At 38.0% G+C, this 16,408-nt stretch overlaps 1 protein-coding gene across 3 annotated transcripts in view; it reads left to right on the top strand.

Moving 5' to 3' along the window:
* FILIP1 (filamin A interacting protein 1) overlaps positions 1–16,408 on the top strand; it is a 338,049-nt gene that overhangs the window by 62,884 nt on the left and 258,757 nt on the right. For all 3 annotated transcript variants that reach the window (XM_055433257.2, XM_088840542.1, XM_055433255.2), the window contains 2 exons: positions 889–957; positions 2,115–2,153. In XM_055433257.2, the coding sequence (XP_055289232.1) occupies positions 2,115–2,153 (39 nt within the window). In that variant the 5' untranslated portion in view covers positions 889–957. The remainder of the gene's footprint in view (positions 1–888; positions 958–2,114; positions 2,154–16,408) is intronic.

Genomic DNA, 16,408 nt, shown 5'->3' with positions numbered 1-16,408 from the left:
GACTTTTCTATTAGAGTTTTAGGCAGGCTGTGCAGTGCTAACTTCGGTCTGCCCTCAGGGTAAAATTTGTAATGATGGAAAACTCATCCTCTTCTGATCCTCCTTCCAAGTTTTGATTCTTCCAGAATCTGCTTGTTCACTTTCCAGTGACTTCACTTTCCAATTTTTCATATTTGTCTTTTTTTTTTTGTACAGAGTTTTTAGTTGTTATTTGTGAAAGATCCTGATAGGATCTTACTTGGCCATCTGAATCATATTCCATATGGTATCTTAGTGTGATTGAGTCTGCTTCCCCAAAACTTCTCCAAATTTTAAGCTATTTAATTGACTTTTCTTATCCTTTATCTCATTCTCCACTTCTTCACAAAAAAGCTTTGTGAAGCTTTCTAAACTACCCACATCAAATGTTTATCTCAGGGTCTAATTTAGGGGTGATGTAAATTAAGACTTACTTGCTCATTAAATCATTTAGTCATTCACACATTATTTAATCCCCCAATAGCCCTTAGAATTATACTATGAGAAGAGCTTAACTGTATCTCTGTTTTATATGTGACTGATTTTTAGTGCGATTGTGTTATGACTTTGACACTACATTTGATAAGTGGTAGAATCTAACTTCTAAGCTAAATGTGTCTGATTCTAAAATCTTACAGCACTGTGTGTTTTAGATTAGTTACTTTACTTCATCATTGCTTTCTCACCTATAAAAAGGGGATAATAAAGTATGTAACACATAGGATTATTTTATCAGTTAAATGAGATATTGTGGATACAGGACATAGTGTTTACAAAATATTAGATATTATATCCATCAGCTTTCACTATACAGTAAGCAATCGCAAATGTTCAGTGGTTTACAATAACAAATATTTATTTCTTTTTCAGGTTCATCTTGTTAGCTGCTGTTTAGATGTGATTTTTACTCCGGACTGCAAGCTGAGTAACCTCTACCTATATCCTTATTTTGAGACCTAAACTAAAAGAAAGCCTTATGCTTTTCTGATGACAGAGGGCACAGAAACTAGGAGAGTTTGGAAATCTTTCAATTCCTCAAGAACTTCTGTTTGGAAGTAATACATAGCAAAACGTTCCATTGGCTAAAGCAAGTCAGATGTCTTGAGCCCATAGTAAAAGGGACTGGGGAAACATTTTATTCATGAAGAAAGACGGCGTGAATAACCACGCACAATAGTACCATCTACCAAAGATTTAACAATCATTACTGCTCCCATGGCATACAGTTACAATTTTCCAACAACCAGAGTAGAAGGTGGATCATAAAAATGGCAAGGGTCCAAGGGAGTATTTTATTAAATGCCAAAAGGAAAAAAAAAGTTCAGACGAGATACTACGGGCATTCAGAAACAGTATGTGAACACAAGGATCGGGAGAGTTCCTGTGAATGAGAGGCCTTTAGTTGGGTCTTGAGAGATGATTAGGGGTAACAGTCATTCTAAGCAGTCATAGCAGGATGAGCAAAGGGACAGAGGTGGACTGTTTGGCTGAGTAATTGGGGTGTTTTTGTGGGAGAGGAATCACTAGAGGCAGATTGGAGAGCTTGGATTTCAGGCAGGAGACAAAAGGGAAACCTTGGGAAATCTGGGGCAAGATTCAGAATTGAAAAGTTGTTTCAGGAAGATTGGCTTGGCTATCCTCCAGAAGTGCAGATGGGTGGCAGTGAGCATTTCTCCAGTGTGAGACACAGCAGCCATTCTTCCCTCTTCAAAGTTGTGCACTGGCTCTGTGAAACAAGTATATGACAAAAATGTGGTGAGCATGACAAATATTTCCTCAATGCAGACTTGACGCCCACAAATAAAAAAATGAAAATCGTCTTACTTGTTTTTCTCTGAATCTCCAGTCTGACCAAATAAAGAGCATGCTTGGGTATAAGACAATACTTCCCACACAAAAACATAATTAAAGTAATGTATTCGATAGGCTGGATGTACAATGAAACCTTGCAAACTGGATGAAAATATTTGTGCACTGTCATTTTACTTTGCTTTTGAACTAACCAAGGGAAGACAATTTGAACACAGTTTTCTGTTGTACACTTCAAAATAGAGAAACGATTTCTTTTCCATCTTTGAATTCCTTAGCAAAATACAATGCCCAGAAGCTTTTGGAAAGCAGTGACAGTGGCTGTGGTAAGAGTTTCCACCTATTATTCTATTTCATTATTTTTCTATTTGTTGTCTTTCATTAACATCCTCTGTAAGTATTTGTTATGTTAATATTGCTTTACTTTAGATTTGAAAACTAGTAACAGAGGTTTGAATGAGGTTAGTTGAATTTCAAAATTAGATTTATGACTTAGCCAAGTGAGGAAAAAAGTGATGCATGTATTTATCAATCCTTAATCCAATCACACCTAAAAATTAAGATTCCTTTTCTAATCTACTGGACCATCCTTATTCATGCCATGAGACTACTTCATTATATGTTGCTTATTTTTATATGGCTTTATAATTAAAAGGCATAACTGACTATCAAAAAATACTAATCATGGCTTTCATTAACTTTGAAAATACATTTTTTCCATATCTGAGCTGATGATGACAATCTATAGCCTCTATCTAACTGAGGTTATATGCCCAACTGCATACACTTGGGAAAAGAAGCATCAATAAAACTTGGAATAACTTTAAAATTCTCCAGAATAGTAGAGATATTATATATGAGAAACAAAAACTTGTGTTTTATAAATTGCATTTGCTTTTATTGGGGATGTTTATACAAAAGCTTAAAACCCGTGGGATTTTCATCAGTGTTTTAATGCTTCCTCTGCTACAGTGGCGCTACATTCCTGTGTTCCTGTTTTTGCTCAATCAAATCTTTTTTTTAAAAAAAACAACACAAATTTATTATATTGCAGTTCTATAGGTCAGATGTCTAGTGTGCGTCTCACTGGGCTAATGTCAAAGCGTCAATAGGGCTCCATTCTCTTCTAGAGAATTTAGGGGAAAAGACTTTTTCATACTTATTTATTAATAGATTGTTGGCAGAATGCAGTTTCCTGCAGTCATTGGCTGAAGCTGACTCCATTTCCTAGCTGGCTGTCAGCTGAGTGCGTTCCCAGCTTCTAGAAGTTGCCCATGAACCCTTTCTATCTTCAAGGCCAGCAATTTTTCTAGCATTTAAATTTTATTTTGGAACTTGCAATGATTAACTTCTATGTGCTTTTCCTTATTTAGAGTATTTAGAGTGTCCTTCTGGGCCCATCTGAGGAAGTAGGGTGGCTTGTGTATAGGAGTTGCTCAATAAGCAGATTCATGGGAAAACCACCATGGGTTCAGTGCTTTAGATTTCACAGCTTTGTGTTAAACATTTCATGAGCCCTGTAGCCTCTCAGTTGTCGTGTCTTCAGAAGGAGGGAGTGGAATTAGATGATTTATAAGGTCCTTCCAAACTCAAAACCCTTACATTAAAAATGCAGTCCCTTCCATGACATCTTTCCTATCTCTAGTGACAACCCCATCTTTCAAAACTCACGGTATTTGTAGGCTTCTCTTTTTTGCCTCATATAAGCTTTCAATTTTGTAACAGTCCTAGCAAACAAAATAGGGCTTTTCCCCTCCAATTTTTTGTCTTGAAAAATTTTAAACTTACTGGAATTTGAAAGACAGAAACAATGAACACCCATCTATCTCTAAATTCTCTATATAACATATATTATGTATGTTAATATGTGAAATATATATTTTATCTATGGATAATTTATATATATGTGTGCATATATATGTATATACGCACATGCTAAACCATTTGAAGATAAGTGGAAGGCATCATGACACTCAGCATTCATTTTCTAAGGGTAAGAATATTCTCCTACCATTATCATATCTAAGAAAACAATACTTTAATAATATCATCTAACTTCAAGTATTGCGAGTGGTAAAGAACCTGCCTGTCAATGCAGGAGACCTAAGAGACACAGGTTCAATCCCTGGGTCGGGAAGATCGAAGACATGGCAACCCACTCCAGTATTCTTACCTGGAGAAGCCCACGGACAGGGGAGTTAGAGTCCCACCATGGGCTAGAGTTCGTTGGGTCGCAGAGTCAGACACAGCTAAAGCGACTGAGTACATACAGCTCATGTTAGAATTTCCCCAAGTGTACACAAAGTAACTCATAACTGGTTTTGATTTTTTGACTCAGGCTATGGTCGAAGATGATGCATTATATTTTCTTGCTATGTGATCTCACCTAGAACATTCTCTGCACCTTGTGTGGCTTTTTATGACACCGCTGTGTTTGGAGAGCACGGACTCTGTAGTTACCCTGTGGAATGTCTCACACTCTGAGTCTGCTCTTTGGTATCCTTTGGTGAGACTTAGAGCAGAATCACAGTTGATGTGCACTTAGCGCATTGCACAAGAGCCTCTGCAGGTCCCTTTATCTCATCAGTGGTACAAAATGCGATTACCTAGCTCAGGGCAGACTACCAGATGGCTCCATTTTGAAGGTGTGTTTTCCTCTTTGAAGTTAGAACTTAGAGACCATGCAGATATACTGTTCCTCATCAACTTTTAGCCAGTCATTTTATCATCCATTGATGACTTTTGCCTAAATTAATGATTACATAGGGGAAGGCCAAATGGTTAGTTTTAAAACACTCTTTCAGTCCTTCAGAGTTATTAGTTGTCACTTCTCTATCAGGAAGAGTTTTTCCCTCCCACTCCTTTCTTCCCTCTGCTCACTCTACTTCTTCTGAGTACCTTCAGGGACTCCATTTTTAATCTGACGTGCTTTAACCCTTCACTGTTTTTAGTCTTTTTGAAGCTCAGGTTATCCCAGATTGAGCCAGTGGAAGCCTCTTCAAATCAAGACACAACTTCACTAGTCTTTGAGCATCTCCTTGCTTTGTGGTGTAAAATATTTCAGTCTCATCTTATATTTTCCTCTGTCCTAAACCTGGAATGAACCACTTCTCCAAAAGGGTCTTGGTTTCTTTCAGTGTGAAATGGGATTTCAGTTAACACGGTCTCTGCCCTAGGCATGCTCATTGCCAATGGGATAATCATTGTTTCTAGGCCTTTCCAGTAGAGAGAGCCAGGAATTTCTTTTTAAGAAGAATGATATACTGAGTTACAATAATGTATCCAAGTTTAAGGTTATGGGGTTTTTGCTAACTGCTCTGTCTGACATTTTTATTTCTTCTCTCTCATGCAAAGAATTCTGGTTCTCAGTGACACCAAGAATGAAAGGATTAGCATGTCACATAATTATCCATTTGCTTTATCATGCATTACCTGCATAATAATCTCAGAATATCACTACTGTCCACAATACAATTACTGAAAATAGTTAACAAATTTTTTTTTAGTTATTTTCATCCTTAGGGTATATAGGTATATCCAGGGTATATCTCTCTAAAGGTGTACAATCACATTTAGTATTTTAAAGTCACTTGGATATTACTCAGCCAATAAGGAATAAATTTTGCCATTTTCAAACAACATGGGTAGACCTAGAGGGTATTGTGCTAAGTGAGATAAGTCAGTGGAAGACAAATATTATTGATATCACTTCCATATGGAATCTAAAAAACAAGTGAACAAAGATAACAAAACAGAAATAGACTCATAGATGTTGTTGTTCAGTCACTAAGTCATGTCCAACTCTTTGTGACCCCACGCAATGTAGCACACCAGGCCAGGCTCCTCTGTCCTCCACTATCCCCCAGAGTTTGCTCAAACTCATGCCCATTGAGTCAGTGATGCTGTTTAACCGTCTTGTCCTCTGCTGCCCCTTCTCTTCTTTCCTTCAATCTTTCCCAGCATCAAGGTTTTTTCCATTGAGTCGGCTCTTCACATCAGGTGACCAAAATATTAGAGCTTCAACTTCAGTCCTTCCAGAGAATATTCAGGGTTGATTTCCTTTAGGATGGACTAGTTTGATCTCCCTGCAGTCCAAGGGACTCTCAAGAGTCTTCTCTAGCACCACAATTCAAAAGCATGAATTCTTTGGTGCTCAGACTTCTTTATGATCCATCTCTCACATTCGTACATGACTACTGGTAAAACCACAACTTTGACTAGATGGATCTTTGTCAGGAAAATAATGTCTCTGCTTTATAAAACACCGTCTAGGTTTGTGATAGCTGTTTTACTCTGCTCTTTCACTTTCATCAAGAGGTTCTTTAGTTCCTTTTCACTTTTGGCCATTAGAGTGGTATTTATCTGCGTATCTGAAGTTGTTGATATTTCTCCTGGCAATCTTGATTCCAGTTTGTGATTCATCCAGCTCAGCATTTTGCATGATGTACTGTGCAAATAAATTAAATAAGTAGGGTGACAATATACAGTCTTGTACTCCTTTCCCAGTTTTAAACCAGTCCATTGTTCTGATTGCTGCTTTTTGACCCATATGCAGGTTTCTCAGGAGACCAATAATGTGGTCTGATACTCTTATCTCCTTATGAATTTTCCAGTTTGTTGTGATCCACACAGTCAAAAGCTATAGTGTAGTCAATGAAGCAGAAATAGATGTTTTTCTGGAATTCCTTTGCTTTCTCTATGATCCAACAAATGTCGGCAGTTTGATCTCCGGTTCTTCTGCCTTTTCCAAATCCAGCTTGTACATCTGGAATTTATCAGTTCACATACTGCTGGTGCCTAGCTTGAAGGATTTTGAACATAACCTTGCTAGCATGTGAGATGAGTGCAATTGTACCATAGTTTGAACATTCTTTAGGACTGGAATGAACACTGACCTTTTTAAGTCCTGTGGCCACTGGTGAGTTTTCCAAATTTGCTGGCATGTTGAGTGCAGCACTTTAACAGGATTATCTTTCAAGATTTTAAAATAGCTCAGATGAAATTCTGTCATTTCCACTAGCTTTGTTCACCTTAATGCTTCCTAAGGCTCACTGACCTCATACTCTGGGATGTCTGGTTCTAGGTGAGCGACCACATCATTGTGGTTATCTGGGTCATTAAGACCTTTTTTGGTAAGTTCTGTGTATTCTTGCCACCTCTTAGTCTCTTTTCCTTTTGTTAGGTTTGTGGTTTCTGGCCTTTCTCATGCCCATCCTTACATGAAATGTTCCCTTGATATCTCCAATTTTCTTGAAAAGATCTTTCCCATTCTATTTTTTCCCTCTATGTCTTTGCATTGTTCATTGAAGAAAGGCTTCTTGTCTCTCCTTCTTATTCTCTGGAACTCTGCCTTCAATTGGGTATATCTTTCCCTTTCTCCTTTGCCTTTCTCTTCTTTTCTATTCTCAGCTCTTTGTAAGGCCTCCTCAGACAGCCACTTTGCCTTCTTGTATTTCTTTATCTTGGAGATGGTTTCGGTCTCCTCCTCCTGTACAGTGGTACAAACCTCCGTCCACAGTTCTTCAGGCACTCTGTCTACCAGATCTAATCCCTTGAATTGACTCATCACCTTCACTGTATAATCATAAGGGATTTGATTTAGGTCATAGCTGAATGGCCTAGTGATTTTTCTCTACTTTCTTCAATTTAAGTCTGAATTTTACAATAAGGAGTTGATAAGTCTGAGCCACAGTCAGGTCCAGGTCTTGTTTTTACTGACTGTGTAAGCTTCTCAATCTTTGGTTGTAAAGAACATAATCAATCTGACTCATAAATACAGAGAACAAATAGGTTGTTGCCAGAGGGGAGGGGGTTGCAGGGATAAGTGAAATAGATAAGGGAGATTAAGAGATATAGACTTCTAGTTATGAAATAAATAAATCACATGAGCGTAATGCACAGCATAGGGAATATAGTTAATAATACTATAATAACCTGTTTGATGACAAATGGTAATTAGACTTGTGTGATCAGTTTGTAGTATATGCAAATATTTGATCACCATATTGTGAATCACTGTTGTCGGTCAATTATACTCCCAAAACAAACAAACAAATAAACTAATAGGAAAGAGACAAGATTTGTGGTTGCCAGAGGTAAGGGGTAGGGAGAGGGGGAATTGGGAGAAGGCAGTCAAAAGATACACACTTCCAGTTATAAGGTAAGTAAGTCCTAAAGATATGATGTACAATACAAAAAATAGAATTAACACTGTTGATGTTATGTATGAAAGTTGGTAAGAGTGTAAATTCTGAGTTCTCAACATAAGAAAAACAACTTTTTTTCTTCTGTTTTGTATCTGTATGATATGATGGATGTTCACTAAACTCATTGTGGTCATCATATCATGATGTATGTAAGTCAAGTCATTATGCTGTACACCTTAAACTTACACAGTGCTGCATGTCTGTTATATCTCAATAAAACTGAAAGAAAAACAAAGTCACTTGGAAAAGTTATTTTCTGGAATTGGATATAATCCTAATTTCATGTGTTAGAGATTGTTCTCGTTTAATTTAAAAATTAATAATACAAGTCAAAGTGAACATTTCAGAGTTTATTCTTGTTTTTATAAAAATATATATACTAAATTTTTTACAATGAAAATCTTTGTTCATCAGTAGCAGTAACGTTAACTTATTTAGAATGTCCAAAAAAGTATGTAAAATAGTTTCAAGAGTTTCAATACAATATCACTACTAACAAGGCGATACCAAGTAAAATCTTAACATTTCTTTTTTTTTGTTCTTAGAATGTATCCAATGAAGGACATAGAGTAATGGGTTCAAACGTTGTTTGAATTAATTCCTTTTTATGTTTGGTTTTATAACTTATTTATTTATTTCTGACTGCACAGGGCCTTTGTTGCTGTGTGTAACCTGGCCCAAATTAAAATCGCCGGTTGAGCTTTTCAAATATACTGATCCACGTTACTCCTTTCTAGACTTATTAAATCAGATTCTCTGTGTTTAAGAGAGAACATTTTTTTAAAAAAACTCTCAGTGCGATTCTAGTTTCAGTCGAGGTTGAGGACCACTGATCTGTAGGCAGATGGGAATAGCAAGGTAAGCATCACAACATGTGAACGAAGGGCGTGAAGGAGAGGGAAAGGGTCTCCCAGGCTGGGAAGATTTGGACTCACAGAGCATACAGGATAGTGTGAAACAGTGAAATAAGAGGATGGATATGACTTTGAGAGGAGGAAAACATGGAAGTGGGCGAGACCAGTGACCTGTGACTGATGCATGGGTAGGAGTATGTGATGAAAATGAAGGCAGCAGGAAGTTTGTGTCCTATTGTGGTGAATAGCTCAGTTGGTAAAGAATCCGCCTGCAATGCAGGAGACCCTAGTTCAGTTCCTGGGTCAGGAAGATCCTCTGGAGAAGGGATAGGCTACCCACTCCTGCATTCTTGGGCTTCCCTTGTGGCTCAACGGGTAAAGAATCCGCCCGGAAAGCGGGAGATCTGGGTTTGATCCCTGGGTTGGGAAGATCCCCTGGAGAAAGGAAAGACTACCCACTCTAGTGTTCTGGCATGAAGAATTTCATAGACTGTATAGTCCATGGGGTCACAAAGAGTTGGACACGACTGAGTGACTCTCACTTCACTTCACTTCATTTTAGAATAAAAGAACATTCAGGTCAGATGACGGGTTAGGGAAGGAAATGGCAGCAGAAAACGCATTTGGAGTTTCAGAAATAGAAAGCAATGATCTGACAGGATGTGTACCAATCTATTAACTTTTTTGATCTAGAAATGAGAAGGAAAAATAATATCCGGTAGAAGAAATTCTGCAAGCCACACAATTTTGAGCACCAATGGTGCTGTCCACATCTGACTCTGACCTTCCTCCTTTCCCTGTGGTCCCCTGAGGATGAGCCGGGCTTCTCCAGACCCTTCTACCCCAGGCTTTTGCCCACCATCTTAGGGTCCAGGTGACCTCATATTTCCTTTCTTAGGCAGAGGAAGGAGTTGATTGGACATATTTACTTCTGGGCTTCCCAGATGGCACGGCACTAGTAGTAAAGAACCTACTTGCCAATGCAGGAGACATAAGAGATGTGGGTTTGATCCTTGGGTGGGGAGGATCCCCTGGAGGAGAGCATGGCAACCCACTCCAGTATTCTTGCCTGGAGAATCCCATGGACAGAGGAGCCTGGTGGGCTACAGTCCATAGGGTCACAAAGATTCTATTATTTTCTCAATAGACTTATATGGTGTAAACTTTATGGCTGCCTACCTGATGACCCAGAATGCACTGAACATTGATTTTTTTTCTTTTTTGTTCTCTTAACAGCTCTCTTACTTACTGGGGCAGTGGGGAGGCAAGAAAGTATGGAGGAAAAAAAGTGAATGTTTCAAAATTATCTTTTTCTACTCAAAACAAGGATAGCTTTCTTTACTATTTACTAGCTCAAAGGTCACACTAAACATGTGATTTTAGTTTTATGATTCCAAATTTCCTAATTCTTTGGTGACTCATGCAACTAAGATGCTAAAACACGATAGCTTATTTAAAAATAACAAATAACTATTAATATTTTTGCCTTTCTGCTTTTGTATTGGTAGAGCATATTTGACCATTATAGAAGAGAACTGGTTATATATTTCAAAATATATATCTTACTGCATTAGAAAGTTCAGGAGTCCACTATTTGGGTAGAATGGTCTATCTGTCTGACAAAGAATATCTTATTTTAATTTAGCATTTGGAGGGTCAGGTTGGTGCAAGGTTGCCTCATGCCAGAGGGTCAGAGGAAAATCCCTCTGTAAGGAGGAGGCCAGCCGTCAGGTGGCAGTCAAGCACTATCCATCAACATAACAAGCAGCATCTGAGTTCAGGTTAGTGTGTATGATGGTGAAGCAACTGATTTTGTTGAAAAACAAACGTGTTTAATTTTAAGAATTTTCTGCCTCATATGTAGATAAAATCTTATATAGACCACAAACACTATTATTAAAATCCATTAAACTAATATAAAATTTTATTACTTATCTGCTATGAATAGGTAGTTTCATTTCTCCTGCATTTGTTGTTGTTATTGTTTTAGTCTAAGTCATCTCTGACTCTTTTGCGACCTCATGGACTGCAGCCCACCAGGCTCCTCTGTCCATGGAATTCTCCATGAAAGAATACTGGAGTGGGTAGCCATTTCCTTCTCCAGGGGATCTTCCTGACCCAGGGATCGAGCCCATGTCTCCTACATTGGCAGGCGGATTCTTTACCACTGAACCACCTGGTAGTCCTTCTCTTGCATACAGCCAACAAAGGATATTATTTAGTAATTATTACATATTATTGCCCATATGCTTGAAAATATATGTCAATAAATAGTGCCTAAAAGTCTTCCATCAGAAAAATGTCCAGAACTTCTTTTGTGCAAAGGGAACTGCAGCAAGATTGATGAGCTATCACAATGTACCACTACCACTCCATTTCTTGAGAGAGGCCTCCTCGTCACCCCAGAGGGTGTGCAAACTTGCAAGCCCAGTTCAGAAGCATGGAAACTGAAGAACATAAGACAGTTTCACTTTTCTAAAAAAGATCATATTTTTATTCCCAAGTTAACTTTTTATTGATATAAATATCTAACACAGCATTTGAACGTACTAAATAAAAATTTGGAGTCTGTGTATGTAATTAAAGCTGTTTAGATCCTTGCTAAGGTAATTCTTGGGGTTCCCTGGTGGCTCAGACAGTAAAGAATCCAGGTGCAAGGCAGGAGACCTGAGTTCAATACCTGGGTCAGGAAGATCCCCTGGAGAAGGGAATGCTACCCATTCCAGTTTCTTGCCTGGAGAATTCCAAGAACAGAGGAGCCTGGTAGGCTACAGTCCATCGGGTTGTAAAGAGTCAGACACAACTGAGCCACTAACACTTTCTGGTAAGTTAATTATATCATAGAAAGTAACTAATGTGAACATTTTAAAGCATAAAATCAAAATTACATCATCCTTACTGATATAAATTGATTTATCTCACTGTTACTGTTCCTTTCTCTTTTAAATAGAGACTGCGTGATTTTTATTTGGTCAAATATCTTTTTGTTTCATGTTTTTATTCTGGAAATTTAAAAATATATACAAAGGAAGAGAGACTAATATAGTAAGCCCATTTATATTCTTGTTTCAGCTTCAATAATCGCCAACATTCTGCACTATTGTTCCATCTATTCTCTCCAACCTTTATTTTTTCAAGTATCCAAAACATTTTAAAGTAAACCCAAGAGATCATATCATTTATCTTGTGAACACTTGTTTGTATCATCAGTAATTGAAAATTTAAAAGAAAAACACCAACCACATAATCATAACACCACTATCCCATTACTGGAGCGCTTGATGTTGAACTGTGTTTTGAAGCTCAATATGACATCCTTAAGAAATAATATTTAAGTTTTGAGGGCTTAAAATGAGGATATGCTATAGAATGCTGAATAAATATTTATTTTTGAAAAAAATAGGCAGAACTATTTTTAAGATCAAATACATTTAGAATATATAGTAGCTGAAGATGGATAAACTCGGTAATTACGGTCAGCGAAAATAAGACCAGGAGCAGACTGTGGCTCAGATCATGAACTCCTTATTGCCAAATTCAGACTTAAATTGAAAAATGTAGGGAAAACCACTAGATCTTTCAGGTATGACCTAAATCAAATCCCTTACAATTATACAGTGAAAGTGACAAAATAGATTCAAGGGATTAGATCTGATAGAGTGTCTGAAGAACTACAGATGGTGGTTGCACAGGAGGTGCAAAGTCCTGACATTGCACAGGAGGTGGTGACCAAGACCATCCCCAAGAAAAAGAAATACAAAAAGGCAAAATGGTTGTCTGAGAAGGCCTTACAAATAGCAGAGAAAAGAAGAGAAGCCAATGGCAGAGGAGAAAAGGAAAGATATACGCATCTGAATGCAGAGTTCCAAAGAATAGCAAGGAGAGATAAGAAAGCCTTCCTTAGTGATCAGTGCAAAGAAATAGAGGAAAATAATAGAATGGGAAAGACTAGAGATCTCTTCAAGAAAATGAGGGATACCAAGGCAATATTTCATGCAAAGATGGGCACAATAAAGAACAGAAACAGTATGGACCTAACAGAAGTGGAAGATATAAGAAGAGGTGGCAAGAATACACAGAAGAACTATGCAAAAAAAATCTTCATGATCTAGATAACCATGATGGTGTGATCATTCACCTAGAGCCAGACATTCTGGAATGTGAAGTCAAGTGGGCCTTAGGAAGCATCACTTCAAACAAAGCTAGTGGAGATGATGGAATTCCAGTTGAGCTATTTTAAATCCTCAAAGGTGATGCTGTGAAAGTGCTACACAAAATATACCAGCAAATTTGGAAAACTCAGCAATGGTCACAGGACTGCAAAAGGTCAGTTTTCATTCCAATCCCAAAGAAAGGCAATGTCAAAGATTGTTCAAACTATTGCACAATTGCACTCATTTCACATGCTAGCAAAGTAACACTGAAAATTCTCCAAGCCAGGCTTCAAAGGTACATGAACCATGAACTTCCAGATGTTCAAGCTGATTTACAAAAGGCAGAGGAACCAGAGATCACAAACTGCCAACATCTGTTGGATCATACAAAAAGCGAGAGAATTCCAGAAAAACACCTACTTCTGCTTTATTGACTATGCCAAAGCCTTTGACTGTGTAGATCACAATAAACTGTGGAAAATTCTGAAAGAGATGGTAATACCAGAACACCTTACCTGCTTCCTGAGAAATCTGTATACAGGTCAAGAAGCAACCATTAGAACCAGACATAGAACAACAGTTTGGTTCCAAATTGGGAAAAGAGTGTGTCAAGGATGTATATTGTGACTCTGCTTATTTAACTAATATGCAGAGTACATCATGTGAAAGTACAGAGTACATCAGAGTATATCCAGCCAGGCTGGATGAAGCACAAGTTGGATCAAGGTTGCTGGGAGAAATATCAATAACCTCAGACATGCAGATGACACCATGCTTATGGCAGGAAACAAAGAAGAACTAAATAGCCTCTTGATGAAAGTGAAAGAGGACAGTGAAAAAGTTGGCTTAAAGTCAACATTCAAAAAACTAAGATCATGGCATCTAGTACATCACGTCATGGCAAATAGATGGGGAAGCAATGGAAACAGTGAAAAACTTTATTTTCTTGGGCTCCAAAATCACTGCAGATGGTGACTGCAGCCATGAAATAAAACGACGCTTACTCCTTGGAAGAAAAGCTATGACCAACCTAGACAGCATATTAAAAAGCAGAGACATTACTTTGTCGACAAAGGTCCATCTAGTCAAAGCTATGGTTTTTCCAGTAGTCATGTATGGATGTGAGAGTTGGACCATAAAGGAAGCTGATCACCGAAGAATTGATGCTTTTGAACTGTGGTGTTGGAGAAGACTCTTGAGAGACCTTTGGACTGCAAGGAGATCCAACCAGTCCATCCTAAAGGAAATCAGTCCTGAATATTCATTGGAAGGACTGATGCTGAAGCAGAAGCTCCAATACTTTGGCCACCTGATGCAAAGAACTGACTCATTGGAAAAGACCCTGATGCTGGAAAAGATTGAAGGCTGGCGGAGAAGGGGACGACAGAGGATGAGATGGCTGAATGGCATCACCAACTCAATTGACATGAGTTTGAACAAGCTCTGGCAGTTGGTGATGGACAGAGAAGCCTTGCCTGCTGCAGCCCAAGGGGTCGCAGAGACTCGGACACGACTGGGCAACTGAACTGATAGAGAGACATTCCATTATTTAATTAAACTATAAAAATCTCATGTGTGAGTCATTTGACAAATGAAATCATATACATTTCTAGAGATAGGCAAAGTTTTTATATTTGCATGTGTATATAAAATTTTGTATACTTTTATAAGATAAGCGTGTTCCAATTAGCTGAGTCCTGTTTTATTACCACAGTCCGGGTAAAAGTTATACAAATATAGCTACATTGGTTAAACTGTGTCTGCCATGAGGCTTAAGACTTTCTGATGCAAAGCTCTGTTTATTCTGGCTTCCTTTCATTTTCAGATTTTATGTGATGTAATGTTCCCTATAAAAATCTGACATCAATATGGGTAGGTTTGGATTATTTAAACATTTTCTGTAGATAATCAGTTTTCTTAGATATTAGTATTCTCCTTCAGGGCCGCCCATATTGACCTTAGCTTCAACTGAAGCAGGCGTGAGGTGTTTGTTTACCTCAAATAACTAAAGCTTAAGATCATGCCGCAGCGTTTAGCTAAGACCAGGAGAGACAGGCTATTGCCTAGATGAATGTAATTGATATTGCATATCCTTTAAGGAATGCAGTGTTTAGATTATATCTAGTGGTGGTGAAGAGCAAACAGACAGCTTTTTTTCCCTCTAAGATCTTGTAGTTCTTCCACACTATTTACAATATTCTATTAACCCAGTATTCTGTTAACCTTGCAGGGTTTTTCCTGGCAGACGGTTAACTCAAAATCTAAAAGAATGCACAGATTCAATTGCAAACACAAGTATAAAGTAACTGTTATTTCCTCAGATTTTTCCTATCTTCTGTGTATGCCAGCTTTACATGGAATTAGTCTTGGGAGAACTTGTATGAAGAAAAGCATAGGAAAGTTAACTATGTCTCATCATGTTTCTTGTCATTTAAGTCGCTAAGTCATGTCTGACTCTTTGCCACACCATGGACTGTAGTCTGCCAGGCTTCTCGGTCCATGGGATTTCCCAGGCAAGAATACTGGAGTGGGTGGCCATTTCCTTCTCCAGCCTCATCATATATCTCTAAATTTTATTTGTTGACTAACTTCTGAAACTCTAAAACCAAAGTTCTATTCATTCTATAGTAGAGAGATTGAATTCTTTGTTCAGATACAACAACTCCTGAGCCCTAAGCCTTATGAATTACTTATATCTCGATATGTATTCACCCACTTCCTTTTCTCTGGGCAAGTCTTGATGTTGATGGGAACATGAGCAGACCTAGGTTGCTCTCAGAAAGAATACATATGGGCCGTCTTAAGAAGCAGGTTTATTCAACAGAATTACCTCTGGTCAGAATTTGACTTAACTAAAAAGTACCAAGTAAATTTGTGTCAGCAAGTAGCCTAAAACTACCTGTTTTGATTTCTGTTCAGGCTAAAAACGTCTGTTTAACAAAATGTTATCAGAAGTGTTTTCTTGAAAATAAATATTATAGGCTGCTGTAAGAAACTGTTTTGTCTAACTTCCCTGAAATATATCCTCCAACCATAAAACTGCTAACATCATCATCTACTAAAAGTTATACCAATAGTTCCCCTTCATGGATCACAGCCTTGTTGTGCCAAGGGGGCTTGCATAACTCAATGAAGTTATGAGCCGTGCTGTGCAGGCCACCCAAGACAAATGAATAATAGTGAAGAATTCTGACAAAACGTTGCCCACTGGAGGAGGAAGAAAAACTGTGACAGAACCTAGACAAAAGCTATGACAAACCTAGACAGCATATTAAAAAGCAGAGACATCACTTTGCTGACAAAGGTCCTTATAGTCAAAGCTCTGGTTTTTCCAGTTCATGTACGAATGTGAGAGTTGGACTATAAA

This window comes from Moschus berezovskii, chromosome 10 (genome assembly GCF_049115385.1).
Source record: "Moschus berezovskii isolate FMDL1 chromosome 10, NW_MosBer_1.0, whole genome shotgun sequence".
Classification (NCBI taxonomy): domain Eukaryota; kingdom Metazoa; phylum Chordata; class Mammalia; order Artiodactyla; family Moschidae; genus Moschus; species Moschus berezovskii.
Note: the sequence above shows the minus strand (reverse complement) of the source record. Positions and strands in the feature narration are given on the sequence as shown.